General features: G+C 38.0%; 2 protein-coding genes across 2 annotated transcripts; both read right to left on the reverse strand.

Moving 5' to 3' along the window:
- Positions 1-3,399: 3,399 nt before the first annotated feature.
- On the reverse strand, positions 3,400-5,916 carry LOC107755888 (myogenic factor 5-like). The gene is made up of 3 exons (XM_016572849.1): positions 5,464-5,916; positions 3,911-3,986; positions 3,400-3,815 (listed from the first exon to the last, which is right to left on the reverse strand). The coding sequence occupies exons 1-3, from the start codon at positions 5,914-5,916 to the stop codon at positions 3,622-3,624; spliced, it is 723 nt and encodes a 240-aa protein (XP_016428335.1). The 3' UTR covers positions 3,400-3,621.
- A 4,980-nt stretch (positions 5,917-10,896) lies between these two features.
- LOC107755889 (myogenic factor 6) lies at positions 10,897-12,505 on the reverse strand. The gene is made up of 3 exons (XM_016572850.1): positions 11,971-12,505; positions 11,735-11,828; positions 10,897-11,218 (listed from the first exon to the last, which is right to left on the reverse strand). Exons 1-3 carry the CDS (start codon positions 12,478-12,480, stop codon positions 11,103-11,105), a joined length of 720 nt encoding a protein of 239 aa, XP_016428336.1. The 5' UTR covers positions 12,481-12,505; the 3' UTR covers positions 10,897-11,102.
- Between the last annotated feature and the right edge of the window lie 3,114 nt (positions 12,506-15,619).

Below are 15,619 nucleotides of genomic sequence, written 5' to 3' on the forward strand. Positions count from 1 at the left end.
GTTATCGGTGATTCTCCCTATTGTAAAGTCATGCAGTGTGTAACCTCCTGTCGTCGTTCCATCGTGCAGTGTGAACACAGCAACAACTGAATGCTACCCCAGATAGTCGTTCAGTGTGAAACCAACAGTGATGCGACGTCTTTGAAAATCGTGCAGTGTGAACTCGGCATAACCCGATCTCATGAAAGTGCATAGCCTATAGGACGATTTTCTTTAATTAATATTTATATGCAGAAATTGACTTTGGCATGCAAAAGACTGATAAATTCATAATTAATGGCATGGCTGGTTCAGTTGACAGAAATACGGGACACACAGGCCTTTAATAACTGCTTAAATGTTTGCAGGGCAAATCTCAGGTCAGTGTGAGCGCTCATGGTACGCACAGTGCGTACAGCCGTACACCTGCAGGCGCCACTGCCAAATCCGCGATTGCCGCCGGTTGTTTTTTATGTCTGCAGGTTGAAGCGACCCCAATAACGTGATATTTAGGCCCTGGAATGTGAATTGTACCAGGAGAACCATCGTGCAGTGTGAACTCGGCATAAGCAACAGAACCGAACACGATTCATTTGGAGCACGGAGGTAATTTACAAACAAATACAAGTTGACACTTTTTTCCTACAACAATCTTTTAACAGCTTATTTCTGAGTAAATTTTTGAGTACATTACATGGCATTCGGATTTCAACGGCCACATATAATGTCCTGCTTATATGAATGTGATATATCAAAAAATGGTAATGCTTTTCTACAATAGTTCAATAAATAATAAGTTTAGAGAAAATTAAATTTTAGACACAATTATTGTCACAAGTTTTCTGTGCCAACAAAGACAGCCAAAAGCAAAATCAACCGGCATTGAGTCTCCGAGTCCGAGCATGAATGAGTCGTTTTAAAACGAATCATTTATTTGAGTGATTCAATGACTCGGTCCTACCAATCGTCTCCACCTACTGTCGTAACGTTGTAACCTGCAGAAATTGTCTCTGAAAATCTCTACCACTAATGCACAGATTGACAATCTGGAACTGATCTTGGAATAGCTGTTTTGTGTACATATAATTAAACATTTTTTCTTTGTTGTACCCAATTAGCCCTATGTCACGGGGGCAGATTACTATTTTTTTCTCTCTTTTAGAAAAAAATTTAGATTGTTACCACAGAATGTATCTGTAAAATAAGTGATATATAGGCTAGGCTTACTCATCAACTCAAGAACAGGTGAAGAATTACTGCTTCAGATAACCTGTTGATATCTGCTTATCACTACTTAACAGATGCCACACTAATATATTGATAAAAGGAAATCTTAATTTAAAAAGTTTTCTTCCCTACAAACTATATTTAATACAGCGTTTTGATATCTAAAGCATGAGATATTGAAAGCTGACAACACATAGGTGGTCTTTGGCTACCAGGGAGTCAGTTATATAGCTTTGTAAAAGCATCTGAGAAAGTACTGCACTCTGGTGGCCAAAGGTTACTAGTGCATTGTTGTCAAAAAAGGTCAACGCGGGTTCAATGGACTATATCTTTTTCCTTGGGAAACAGTGTAATGTTCAATATATTTTTGTCAAAACATTAAGATATGTGCAAACACAGTAAATGACTTTAACAATTAAATCCACACTATAAGAAATGTTCAAAGAAATAAAAAAGAAGTAAAAAAGTGAAAAAAAAGTCTCCTTTTATGGCCTACAGTGAAAAGCCTTTAACATGTGCAGTCAGAGCATACTATGCTATTCAATCCATGGAGGTTCAAACCTTTTAAAGGGTTAATAATAAATCCAATATATGAGTCATTTAATGGATTATAGTAGTGCTTTAGCCATGGATATTTCCTGCATTGCATTCGGAGTTATAGCCAGGTGGGCGACAGGATTGCTTACTGAAATTGAATCTACTGTACTTAAAGCGTTTGAAAGACTCTCAGTGAAAGATCTTCTAATACATTACTGAATCTCTTTACAAGAGCAAAATTGGCTCCACGTCTGAATAGGCACCTTTTAAAATGTGAAAGTAACTACTTTAATGAGGGTTGTAGGTATTTTTTTACTTCAAGGTTAAGTGTTTCTCTATTTGATTCACTAACAAGAGCATAAATAAAAGAAGAAGCGAGCAGGAATGGTTGAAATGATCGAAAAATGTTACTGCTAACAGCTTAATGCGTATTACACTCATATTTGCCATATAACCATATAACACATTTCATATAAATGAGGATGAGGGATAGATTTAATCTACTGTTGTATTTGACTAGTTTTAATTAAATTTAATTTAATTTACTTTTCACAGATTTAAAAATCATCTCTCTGGAATTTAAAGTTAAAGATGTATTTTCCCTATTTTACAGTTCATTTACATATCATTTTATGTCACTATTGAAGTCTGAGAATTTTGTTGTTTTTCATGATGGTTTTTTTTACTGAATAGCAATAGCATACAGATAAAATGCAAAAATTCACATTATAAATATTTGTTTTTTAATTAATTATTTAAGTGTAATGTATTTCAGTCTCTGAGTACTTATAGTTTAATAGCATTAAATTAGATTAAGTTTGACATTTAATCATACTGTATATGATGGGCAAATAAATATATATTGAGACTATTGCATAGTTTGCGTAGATGAACCCCTGAAACATCTTATCCCACTAAATATTGTGAGCTTTAAATGAAACTAAACTAATGCAACTAATGTTCTTGTGTGCAAATGTTCTCTTTTATACACACACACACACACACACAAGCAGCACCTTGAAGTGTCAGCATGTGGCCATTTGTTCATGACAATGGTAATAAGAAGGTGTGAATGATGTGTAACATTTGTTACATTAAGCAAACAGGCACACATAGCTCATTTCCTCTTTCTCTCTCTTTTTCAACATCCAACTCATCACACTATCAACTGTCCTCCTTCTAGCAGCTGACAAATGGCGTATGATTGGGACCAAGCTGCTGTCAATATTTACCGAGAGACGCATTTCAAAAAGCACCCGCGGATTTAATTTTGACAAATGGGATCATTAAATACAACTTTTTGAAATGTATTATTGATGAAAAAGTCATTTTATGCAAGAATGTTCATTAAATATGACAGAAACAACATTACACGAATACAATAACAGTCATTTAAATTATGTACAATCTTATTTACAACACAGAGAATGGTAGGTCGTGGATAACATTAAGTTGGCTAATATTACAAAACAGCATTACCTGTAGTACTAAGTACCTCAACGATTATTATTGATAAATAAAACCAATTTCAATGTAGTTCAGCTGTACAGTCAGTCAACATGGTAAAAAGATCCACTGTCTATACAATGACATATTTTTTATGGATAGTACGGCTTTTTTAAAGCATGTATTATAACCAAGCCTAGAAAAAACTAAAGATTTGTTTTGCATTTTCAGCTGTGAGTTTGAGGGCAAATCTTTGTCATTGTGCTGTATGGAGGTTTGTAATTGCTACATTCTTATTGGTATATGAAAGCATTATCAAATCCTCCAAAATACTTCATAAATGAACATGCAATGTGAATAGCAGGCATTCAGATTCTGCAGAGCGTTCTGTGGAAGCAGATATCCAGGCTGGAGTGTCTCGCTCCCTCCCTCTCACAGGACGTGGTAGACTGGTCTGTTGCTGGGACTGTCTGGAGAACTGCACTGGGAATCACTTCCAGTTGGAGAGAGAGCAACCATGTTCCTCATTCCCACTGCAACTCCCGTATCTACAGAAGACAGCCTGTCCACGATGCTGGACAGACACTGCAAACTCGACGCTCCTAGAGTTCTGTCCACTGCGCAAGCTGGAGTAATGAAGAAAGAGGAAATGGCATAATTAATGACAAGCACTATGTGACACAAAGAAATTTAAAAACAGAAAAATGATCTTGTTTCTTACCATTTTGTGCTTCAAAGTTGTAGTTGTTCCCAAAGTTTGGATTCATTTGAGGCCATACAGGACTATTGCAGTCAACCTAAAGTGAAAAACACAAAAAGTTCCATCAGCATACATAAATATAAAGCATTAAACATCATATATATATGTGACATGGATTGGTTGCTTCCTCTTCCACAACTTGTGCTGCACTGCATAGTCTGTGCACTTCACTGTATCTCTTTCTTTCACACGCTGGTTACTTCGCGAGGGACTCCCACGCTATGCTGGGCTTCAGGCGTAGCGAATTGATTGAGTCAGTGGAAGCCACACCAGTTTGTGCAAGATGACACTTTCTCTGAGTAAATCTGCAGAAAATCCTGGCAGCAGCGCAGCTCATGCAGTCAGTCAGGAATGCGGCACGGCCGTCACTTTCCTGCCAGTCTCTGTTGGCTGGATTTACTGAGGCTTTATTAGGCTATAAAGAGTCCAGTGGGAAAGCCATTACTATATCCTCCATTCTTAACCCCTGTACTGAGATTTTGTAGGAACCAACATCTCACATTGTTTGCAGAATTGCTGTTTGACTTCTATAGCCTTCTTAGCCAGGTCACACTTGTAAAAGACATTTTAATCCCAATGAATGTTCTACCTCATTAAAGGTTTGCAAACTAACTCACTCAGAACATTTACATCTTGAAGTCTTGTCCTTGTCAACAAATGGTTCAAAGTCTCTAATATAAATGTCAATGTCAATCTTGCAATAGAGATTTTAATCCGAGTGAGACTTTTTCCTGGTTACATAAAAGTTAATAAACAAAAATGTTTTGTCAGTTAACCTAAAAATGTGCTTGATGTGGTAACATCTCAATTACTATTTGTATCATAGCTAATTCAGAACAATTGAGTCTAGAAGACCTCCTTGGCCAACAAATGATTAGCACCGAGCTAAATTAGCAAAACTACGCAGATTTTGGTCCGAATCAAAGAATATGTCCAAATTTATGTAAATCATGATCATAGTGTCATTAGCGAACATGTTTTGAGAAGCAAACTCATAGTAAACAGTGACAATTTGGGTGTCTTCAATACATATATAGCATATTTCAGGTGGACTAAGCATTGAAACAGACACAACTAAGATTATTTAATAAACTCTATTCATTTTTTTAGCCCAAAATCAACCCTATATGTTAAAATGTGCCACATATACTGTAGACGTTCCCTGGCAAACAGCAGTAAGCTTATATCTTAGCGTATAAAAAGAGCCAGATGTGGGCAGCAATTTATTGTTGTCATGCTGAGACTGAGGCATCACTGACTCCATTTGATGGATAGAATGCTCTGTGTGCTATTGAGATAAAACATGAAGACGAAAACATAGCCAGACAAGGACAAGGACCTTACAATAAGATCCACATTCAAATGGATTTTTTCCATGCATTTGGGCCCTGACCTTTCAAAATCTCCCTCTAGAAGAGGAAATGGGAGTATTTCAGTTTTGACAGATCTTCAGTATGATGTCAATCAATCTAAACCCCACAGTTTGACTTGAAGAGTAAGAAAGTAATATTTACCATGCTTTCAGAACAGCTTGAGGAGGGGCTGGCCGGCTCAGAGCTGCTTTCCATAGGCAGGCTGTAGTAGTTCTCCACCTGTTCCCTGAGGAGCTCCTGAAGGCTTTCGATGTACTGGATGGCGTTCCTCAGGATCTCCACTTTGGGAAGACGCTGACTGGGGTTCGCCGAGGTGCAGCGCCGTAGTGCCTCAAACGCATGGTTCACCTTCTTCAGCCTGCGGGGCTCCCTCATAGTGGCGGCTCTCCGGCGGTCCACCGTGCTGGATTTGCGCTTACAAGCTTTGCAGGCCCATTGCAGACAGTGACCTGGCTGGTGCGGGGCCCCGGGGGCCCGAACGTGCTCGTCCTCTTCAGACCCGGCCAGTTCCCCTCCGGGGCCGAACTCCAAAGCTTCAGGCGACGAGGCGCAAGTGCTATCGTAGAAGATCTGGGATGTAGAGAATACGTCCATGATTGGTTGGATTTGTGTGGTTGTAGGAGATCTGTGAGGGGGCAACCATACGGCCCTTCTTATATGCCGGGGCCCACACTGGTCAGCCCTAATGACCGTGCCCCATTGGCCAAAGCAGGGCTCAGCGACCCCCCTTCCCCACCCAAACCCAACACCCCTACTGAGTTTCCCACATCTGTGTGGAGGGGTGGTTTCTCACTCCGTTCAACAGTGAGACGGTCATTACAAGAGGGAATTATCATCAATAAACATTCATGTGAAGAAACTCTTGCTTTACTTTACTTACTTCAGGGGTTTTTTGTACTTTAACCGTAAAACGTAGAGATTTTTAGCTGTAGCCATTCATATTTTGTCTTCAACTGTGTCCAAGTATTTGTATTGATTATTAAAAGTCTTGATTGCATATATAGTTAAGTCCCCCAGATATACATATGCATGGGCCCCCTGAAAGTTGAAGAGATGAGTTTCATTTTAGTAAAAATGCATTCAAATACAGAACCAAACCAATAAATGTAACTTCTATTATCTTAAAACGCAGCGGTCAAGAATGACTCCATGTTTAAGAGTTCGCTGGCTAATTTTACGCTTGAGGAAAGAGCAGCGTTGCAGATGCGGTCCAGCTGTAAGGGCTGGTGTAGCATTTCCGAGGCATACACTCACGCAGATACACAACTCAAGATCCGGACTGGGGATGAAGGTGTCAGAAGTAGCGTGTCCGCGTTAGTTACGTTAAAGCTCATTAAATCTCTAAGTAGCTCATTAGCAACTGTGTGGCAAGTTCTCTGCTACATTGTTTTTGTAACATTTATATGTAGGTTTTAATATATGTGTATGTATTGTTCTTCAATTATGGTAAGTTTTCTATCCCGTAGGATGGTTTTAAAAGAACAATCATTCTGTTTTTGAAGGGTGTAAATTTAATTCATTGTAAATAAATGATTGTAGTTTCTTTAATTATTTTTACTTTATTTTTAGGACTTTCTCTATTTTGGGCTTGTCCCCTGTCAACACTTTTTAACTACCCCTCTGTAATAAATGATTAGTAAAAATTATTTTGTCAATAGAATGAATTTGAATTAGAAAGAAAATGTAAAAAGCAATTAAAAGAAATTGTAGCAAGCATTCAAATTTGTAATTTTTCCCAAAGACCTGAAATAATAATGTGTGTGTACTGGTATTCACTACGTTATGGGGACCAAATGTCCCCACAAGTATAGTAATACCAGTAAATTTGTGGGGACATTTTTGGTCCCCATGAGGAAACAAGCTTATAAATCATACAGAAAGTTTTCAGTGAGGTGTTTAGGGGTAGGGTTAGGGTAAGGGGAGAGAAAATTCAGTTTGTACTATAGAAAAATCATTATGCCCATATGGAATGCCCCTATAAAACATGGAAACCTGTGTGTGTGTGTGTGTGTGTGTGTGTGTGTAAAATTAACAATAATAACTGCAAATAATTGACATAACTTTTTCTCTGAAAACTGAAAAATCATTTATCACACACAATCAGAAATCCACACCATTGGAATTTTTACTAATTCTTTTAGAGGCTGATCAAGGCCATGATCACATGCCTGCTACATACTGTATTACTTAGCATTTCAGCAGCTAGATACTGTATTTTTGGGGATATTTGAAATTTGAGTAGCCTATATTTTTTTTCATAGCAACCTGTTGGATAACATTTTCAAATTAAACACTTAATTAAATTTATTAGCACTTACAAATGGTGCATAAAAGCAGTTACGCAATAAAAACACACACACACACACACACACAGGATTTTTTATAACCGTAACACTGATGAAGTGTCTTTAAAAAAAACATCTATTGCTGTATAGAGGTCATTACTCGAGCCATCAGTGTTGACAGCTAATAAAGATACAATGCGGATATTTCTCACAACGTGCTAAAACGTTTGGCCTCTCCAGTGTCTGGGAACCGTGCACACCTAAGAAAACATGAATAGCCAGGGTAGTTTGTATTGCGCACAGCTGAAGAAGATATTGGCCAAGGATAATCCTGTTTAGCTGTCGTACAGATCAAAGACAATTGACTGTTAACAACATGGACAACGAGAAAACCTGACAGCAGTCGATAACTGAGTCCAACTCAGATTGCGTAAGCATATGGTGAACGCGCAAGGGTCCCGAAATGGCTGTGATGAGTGAGCGCACAAACCTGCTCTGAGATTTGGGAACGGTACGGTGTCTCAGGGGAACTTCGGGGCTTTTCTGAGGGCTGTTGTCAAGGGTCAGGGACTGTGTTAAGTGTAGGGCAGAGGGTGAGCGTTAATGTTTCTTTCACTGTGCAGGCTGTCAGTTTTATTTTCTCTTACAAGTTTGTTAGGAGTAAATATGCAATTCAAATTCCCCTTCGTATTTTGCACCTTTTTTCATCGATTTTCCATCGGTATTGAATATATATGAAATCTTTAAAAAAGCAGTCTAAAGAAAAACAATGGAAAGACATGCTTTTCGTCCACCCACTTGTTTTTTCTTCACCCTTCTTTTGCTTGCCAAGACCAGCCATTGGCTGCACTTTTTCCATCAGCAATAACAGTATCATATTTGATCACATGGTCAGATGGTGTGATTGGCAACAGCATTTGTCTGGCAGCTAGAGGAAGTGTTTCCTCAGCTCCAGTCAGAATGGCTCCATATCTGGATATTCAAAGGAATGTCAGTAAAGCTCTTACTTCTTTCTTCATCTTTAATCCTATAGTTTAGCTTTAGTTGTGTATCTTACCAGCATTTGCCTCTGTTTTACTCCAGACATCATCACTTAAACCTGAATATTTTAAAATGATCATAAGGACTTTGCTTTCTAGGATGCAAAGATAGATAGATAGATAGATAGACAGACAGACAGACAGACAGACAGACAGATAGACAGATAGACAGATAGATAGATAGAGCTGCTGACTGATTGATTTCAATACAATGACCACTATCTGAGCTATGCTATCCACACTTAGAATTTTATACAGCAATAAACTCTATTGTGCACATTATATTGTATAATTTATATCTCATTGTATTTTTCTTAAGGAATTTGATGTTTAAATGAAGCTTCCATTAAGTCTCTCGAGGCCTCTGAGCAATAAAAGGTTCCTCTGGGATAATTCCCAGATGGCAAGATGCTATAATCACATTCTCTGTGCCTCCCTTTGATGGAAACTAATGACACATTTGTAGTTGTTATGTACTTCAGAGTATGTTCATATGCAAATGAAGCGATGAATGTGTCAAGAAAACATTTCAATTGTGATTTTTTTTCTCTCTGCTAAAGGAGTCAGGCATCAGGTCTAATAAAAAACACAATGAAACTGCATCATCTCTACATCTGAGATCCTATTAAAACAACACTGTAGACAGAGCTATCTGGTTACAGTCTGGCTCACTAAGAGGAGAGCAATGCATCTCTTTGAAGTGCCCTGCTCTTAATACCATAACTTATCAGACAATTACTTCAAGTGTGTAGCCGCCAACACAGAGGATTTAGCTTTGTTTTTTACAAGAAGTATTATTATTGTTATCAGAAACAACACTGATGCATTCCTATAAAAATGATGATTATGTTCTTTTGAACTTTTAATTCATCAAAGAATTCTGAAAAAGAAAATGTTATCACAGTTTTGACAAAAATATTAAGCAGCACAACTGTTTTTAACACTGACACAAATGGGAAATGTTTCTTAACATTTGCATTGTTTCCCAGATGTGTGCTGTGCAGGTCACTGGTCATTCCGAGTCATTTGAGAGTTTGAGTACATAAGTTAACTTGTGTCTGTGATGAGGTCAAAGGTGGCAGTGTGTTAAATGGAAAGATCAGAGAGCCGGTTCTGACAGACAGCACGCTGTGCGAGATGGAAACGCTGCAGAGGAACTTGGGAGCACTCTACCGATGGATAACTGCCAAGATCACACGCATTCACACTCACAAATTAAACCCGGCCACTAAATGCGATGCAACCCAACGCCTCATTCGAGGGGAAAACCCTCACAGCCTGTAACATTATGATAGCTGTCATGTTGCTTACAGCTTTGCAATATTTTCCCCTGACCAACCTTCTACTTCAGATCATGAGACAGATACAGCGGGTTTCATTGCAGCCAATCCTGAGTCCTGCCCTGCCAGCTGGAACTAACCGGCAAGGCCAGGGCTATTTCAGGGCCAGTCATACTTTACACTCCGTTAATACTCGTAAATCTGGGAGAGCTGCTGGCTTGACTGGTCAAGGCTGGTGGTGGAATACAGAGGGCTCTTAATTCAATGGGTTTAATGAGGACATTTGGTGGCTGGCCATCCTTGCGTGCCATAGATGCCTGTTACCTTCAGCTTGGGACATTTAAGTTAATGTTACAACTCAAAATAGATTCAACCGAACGAGTATGACGATCTTACATAGAGGCTAAATTAATTTAAACCTTAACGAGGTTGAATGACTTCATTGTTTAATATCATGATTCAATATTATAAGACAATAGGCTGGTATGTTTTGACATCATAAGATGCAGGCATATCAAAACTTCAAAATCACCAGTAAAATCCTTCAAATGATAAAAATTTTAAAACAAATAATTGACAATTAAAATTTTAAAATAAATTAAATAAAAGTAAATAAAAATGCAGAGTACACCTTTGATATTTTTCATGTTTAATGTTGGAAATATATCCGGGAGCGATCAAGTGCTCTATTTTTCTTGTTAATTTATAAAATAATTTAAGTAACAGCAATATATTACAAAATATGTACATTTTAGAAAGACTACATAAATTGACAGGAATCATTTTGCTGATATTAATGACCCTGAAATGAACCTGGAATTAGCTGCAGCAACTACACTGAATGGTCATTTATGAAAAAGAAATCTAAATATTACATTGGAACACTTCATAATAATACTTTGCAATGTAATAAACACATTATTTAATTATACAATGCGTAACAGATCACATAGTTACATTCAGAAAGCCAAGAAATGCTATGAGGATATAGAAATGTTGTTATGAATATATATTTTCATATATAATAATTTGTTGAATTGAACTTGATCTGTTATGCATTATTTAAGCATGATTGTTTAAAAGTTATTGCAAAGTGTTGCCTATCACATTTAGAACATTCACACTAGCTCATGGAAATAAGTATATGTAGGAAATGTGAGGTGGATGCTTGAGCTTCACTTTTCTGTGATCTGGTCGGGACAGCGAGCTTTCGTCTCTTCAGTGGAAATGCTGTCAACAATCGAGGAGAGGCGACGAAGGCTGCTGGACGTTGAGGACTCCACTGCGGCTTCTGGAACGCACATTACGCACAGAGAAGTTCGCATGGGTCAGTTTGCATCGAGAAACACACGTGGGGAATATTACAGGGAATTGTGCACAGATACGTATGCAACACAAAGCACGCAGCGAGATTTACGCAATAAACAAATGACGGTTACACACAATGAATTACACAAATATAAATATGCACAGACAATAATAGGCCCTATAGCCTAAATTTCAAATGAGAAATCATAGTTTCTGGAAATCATAGACATTTTCTGAATCAAAGGAAACTATTTACTAGCAGTTTTCAAGGTTAAGCCAACACGAAGTTGTCACGGGGCAGATCATAGTGTAGTAGCTGCGTTTTGTCTTTGTAAGGCACAATCATGCAAAATTACGCGCAAGTAAAAGCGCGCAGACAACTACGCGCAGACCATTACGCACATTACCAACGCATGAAACATTAACAGACAGCAACTATACTCCTTAATGATTAAACACCTCTATGTTATAACTTAAAACGTTGTTTCTCTTTACCAACCTTCTCGGTGACCGGCCATCTGGGAGTTGGAATGATCTGGAATCCCCTGCCAGTTTTGGCAGGTCTTTTTCCAGTGATACTCATTGGGAGCCACCTGAACAGGCAATCGTGACGGAAAGCATTAATACTGCTCTTATTTAAGTTTAGCACATAATAAATATTGATAATTATTAGTTGCAAATGGCGCCACGTGGATCCAGCTGCTGTCAGAGCGCCTGGATCTATTATGTTCTTACATGGTTTTCTTTCACGTTGTATGTGTAAGGGTCACTGTCAGAGTTCTGTTCTTGCTCATCCAGCGTATGCAACAGGTCCTGAAGTTTCTCGATGTAGGTTATCGCGCTGCGTAAAATCTCCACTTTGGGCAGCCTCTGGTTCGGATTGGGCACCGTCTTTTTCTTTAACGCGTCAAACGCTTCGTTGATCTTTTTAAGCCGCCTTCTTTCTCTCAGAGTGGCGGCCTTTCGCCGGTCGATCGGCGCGGATTTTCTTTTACAGATCTTACAAGCCCACATAAGACACTGCCCCTCGCAGTGAGGCTGGAGCCCCGGCGGCGCGAGGACGTGTTCCTCCCCGCTGCTCTCGCACCCTGTCTCAGACGGGACCGGATCCTGTCCCGGAGACAGAGGGCTGTCGTTCCCCTCATAGAGTGGGGACACTCCAGGCATATCCAAGGTCCCATGGTCCGCCTCGAGATAACGTAAATCGTTGAAAAAATAAGTGTTGGTCTCAAACAGGTCCATCATGTTGTTGTAGGCTGTTTTGACAGTAAGACTGTTGGCATTTAAATAGCCCTGTGACACAAGTCAGGGGACTTAAATATAGAATGTGAAATTCTATCCAGCGCTTAGCTGTTGCAGGGCTTCAGACTCATTTCAATAGGCCTTCAGGACCACAGGAGTCCGAGTGAAAAATAAAGGGGACACTTTACATTAGAGAGTACATGTTACACAACATACATGTTACTGTAACTACTTATTATATTACCTACAAGTAGCCTATACATACAGGTAGTTCTAGAAATGGCTAGAGAACACTGGTGCTAGTAGTCATAGGGGACAACAGTCAATATGTCTGCAAATACAAAGGTTTTAAGTCAAACGTCCAATGACAAAAATGTTGGCTTTTTATTTTAAATAGTCTTCTATGTTCTACTAGTTGAAAAGTAAGTAAGGTTTATTTATTTATTTTGGAAATTTCTATCCTCCAAACTAAGGCGCTCTGTTATAACTTACATATAATTTCTAAAACACTATTCTCTCTGTGGTTTCCATTGCAATAATGTATTTTATATTATGTGACAGCATGCATCACTTTTGTCAGCATGTGTCCAATGAACTGAATCGCTTTTTCTGGGTAATAATGGTATAAATGTTCAACGTTCAACAGTGTTTTGTGTCTCTCTGTGTGTGTGTGTGTGTGTGTGTGTGTATAAAGTTAAATATCTTAAAAATGGTATGATCTATATTAGCTGATTTCATTCAAGTCAAAAATTATACTTAACATCATTGAAACAACCTGAATTAATTAATTTAACCATTAATTTATGCCAAATATATAACCAATTGTATAGGTTAAGTCAGTTAAAAATAGCTCCTTATGGAAACAAGCAGGTTACCACGTTTGACAGTGTATTGTAAAGCACTCTGCATACACTTTTACATTTTACACATTATTTGTATATTATATACAAAAGGGATTGCCCCCCTAATGCTAATGTCATGCCGTACTGTTTGAGCTCCAGAAATACTACTGTTCTACTCTCAATACATGACTGGCTCACTCTTGTATATGTGACAATAAATCCAGTGACAATAAAGTGATTTGATTTACAAGTAATTTACCAAGAAAAATACACGACAGAACATGGCCAGTAGGCATTTATACTGCAAATTGCATTGTGGACTGACTTTATGAAAATGGTCTTAGTTTCTGAAACACAGAGAAATGCTGGACACTGAAAAAGAGAGTCTTGTTTTCACGCCCCATAAAAATAGCCTGGAATGTATGCAGGCAAAATGGCTTTTGGAAAGCTCACACATGTGAAGTAAAAATAGCTATAAGAACCATTTATCTTAAATCCATAAACACATGAAAGGCCTTTCCGAAGTGTTATGTGTCCTCTGACATTTTTGTACAAGATCAGTGTGAGATGCTTTATTGAAGGGTGCGAGTCGTTGATGGCTCATATTGCTCTCAGGCAGATCATTTCAGTGTAGACTACTGTATATAGTTCTTAAATGTACAAACAGAGCAAATGGGATGATAAGGCAAAAATAAACACCCCTTATGCTTTATACTTGATCTCCTTGAATCAATCATATTGTATTCACATCAAAGGAATAAAATAAAGAGCCTATAATGGATAAGTGTGCTTGTTTACCTCTGAGTAAGTGCTGAAAATGGCTATACATCAGCTCGTTTCATGCTCTTGTGCAATGCAAGGGTTTAATCATTCAGGTGCCGTCTCCCATAGTGGACACATCTCCCATTACCATGTTATGATTGTGAAAGGTTATGGCCTATAGGCTGAATACTGTGTCATAAATCTCACAGTTTGCGACAGAGGTGATGGTCTTCTGCAATGTCACTGATGTTCATTCTCTACTGCGTGCCACTTAATGATACGCAAATGCTTCTTGTGTAAACACTAGAGTGTTATTTTTATTCCCAAACATGTATATTTGTGCAAACAAATCAGTATAAGAATCGTTATAACTGTACCATTTCCAACATCCCGACTGCTGTCTTCAATCAAGCTTTACAGAGCATATCTAATCAGCACGACTTCATTGCCAGCGTCCAAAAGTCCATCAGCTGGTCATTCAGCACTCAGGGAAGGAATATTGTTTTCTTTTACAAGGCTTTTCATAGGAAGAGCAGCCCACGCATGTTCACTTGATCTCAAGGGATTAGCCATAGAGACCACGTGCCCAAGAGTGATGAATGTGTTTTATTGTTTTTCCACTTTTAAAGGTATGGGTAGGTTTAAGGGTGGGTTAAGGTGTAAGGGATGGGTCAACAGTGTAATTATAAATGTAATTACAGAAACTAATTACAGATGTAATTACATGCAGCCATTTTTAAAATATAAGTACAATGTAAAAACATGTATGTACACAATAAGTGCATTGTATCAAAGGATTACTTTATAGCAGTTACGGCCACATAATATAAAGTGGGACTTGTAATTAATATGACCAATGGAAACTGAATACAGAGTATTATGCCATATCCCAAGGATATACCAAGGCAAATATTATTTCCTTTTAAATTCACATTTAATAACATTTTCATATAAAAACATTTTCATGTAAAATAATATTTTCTATTATATAAAACCAGTTGTTATCTAAAAACATTTTTGCATTGTTTTTAATAGGCATTCCAAAGTAAAGTCATCTTAATTCAGTCATATCCATTCTTGTAAACCACATCCTATTGTTGTAAAAAGCTAGTCACATAAAATGTGTTGCAGTAAACATATCTTGCATTCTGTGAATTCCTCCATGTAGTGTGATACGGGCGGATTCCTTTTGTTTATTGCCGGTTAGGATGTGGGGATATATTTGGGCTTTATTAGTTTCCTGTGAATAGATCCAGTTAAAACCTGTTCTTGGTTTTAAGCTTCTTCGGTAACACTTTAGTATAGGGACCAATTCTCACTATTAGCTAATTGCTAATTAGCATGCTAATTATCAACATATTGGCTGTTTATTAGTACATATAAAACACATATTCTGCATGACCATATTCTACATCCCTAATCCTAAACGTAACTACCTTACTATCTATTAATAAGCAGCAAATTAGGAGTTTTTTGAGGCAAAAGTAGTAGTTAATGGTTTGTTAATAGAGAGAAAGGGACCTTAAAATAAAGTGTGA

The sequence above is a fragment of the Sinocyclocheilus rhinocerous genome, unplaced genomic scaffold, assembly GCF_001515625.1.
Source record: "Sinocyclocheilus rhinocerous isolate Xijiao unplaced genomic scaffold, SAMN03320098_v1.1 scaffold412, whole genome shotgun sequence".
NCBI classification, from domain to species: Eukaryota; Metazoa; Chordata; class Actinopteri; order Cypriniformes; family Cyprinidae; genus Sinocyclocheilus; species Sinocyclocheilus rhinocerous.

Bases quoted from the DNA above. Each gene is read 5' to 3' on its own strand.
- LOC107755888 (XM_016572849.1), bottom strand. From the start codon at position 5,916: ATGGACGTATTCTCTACATCCCAGATCTTCTACGATAGCACTTGCGCC. The intron at 3,987-5,463 runs GTAAATATTACT...TTTTCACTTTAG, and splicing joins CAAGCTGTTCTGAAAGCATG to GTTGACTGCAATAGTCCTGT. The intron at 3,816-3,910 runs GTAAGAAACAAG...TCATTACTCCAG, and splicing joins CAACTTTGAAGCACAAAATG to CTTGCGCAGTGGACAGAACT.
- LOC107755889 (XM_016572850.1), bottom strand. From the start codon at position 12,480: ATGATGGACCTGTTTGAGACCAACACTTATTTTTTCAACGATTTACGT. The intron at 11,829-11,970 runs GTAAGAACATAA...TTGCCTGTTCAG, and splicing joins ACAACGTGAAAGAAAACCAT to GTGGCTCCCAATGAGTATCA. The intron at 11,219-11,734 runs GTTGGTAAAGAG...TGTGCGTTCCAG, and splicing joins GATGGCCGGTCACCGAGAAG to AAGCCGCAGTGGAGTCCTCA.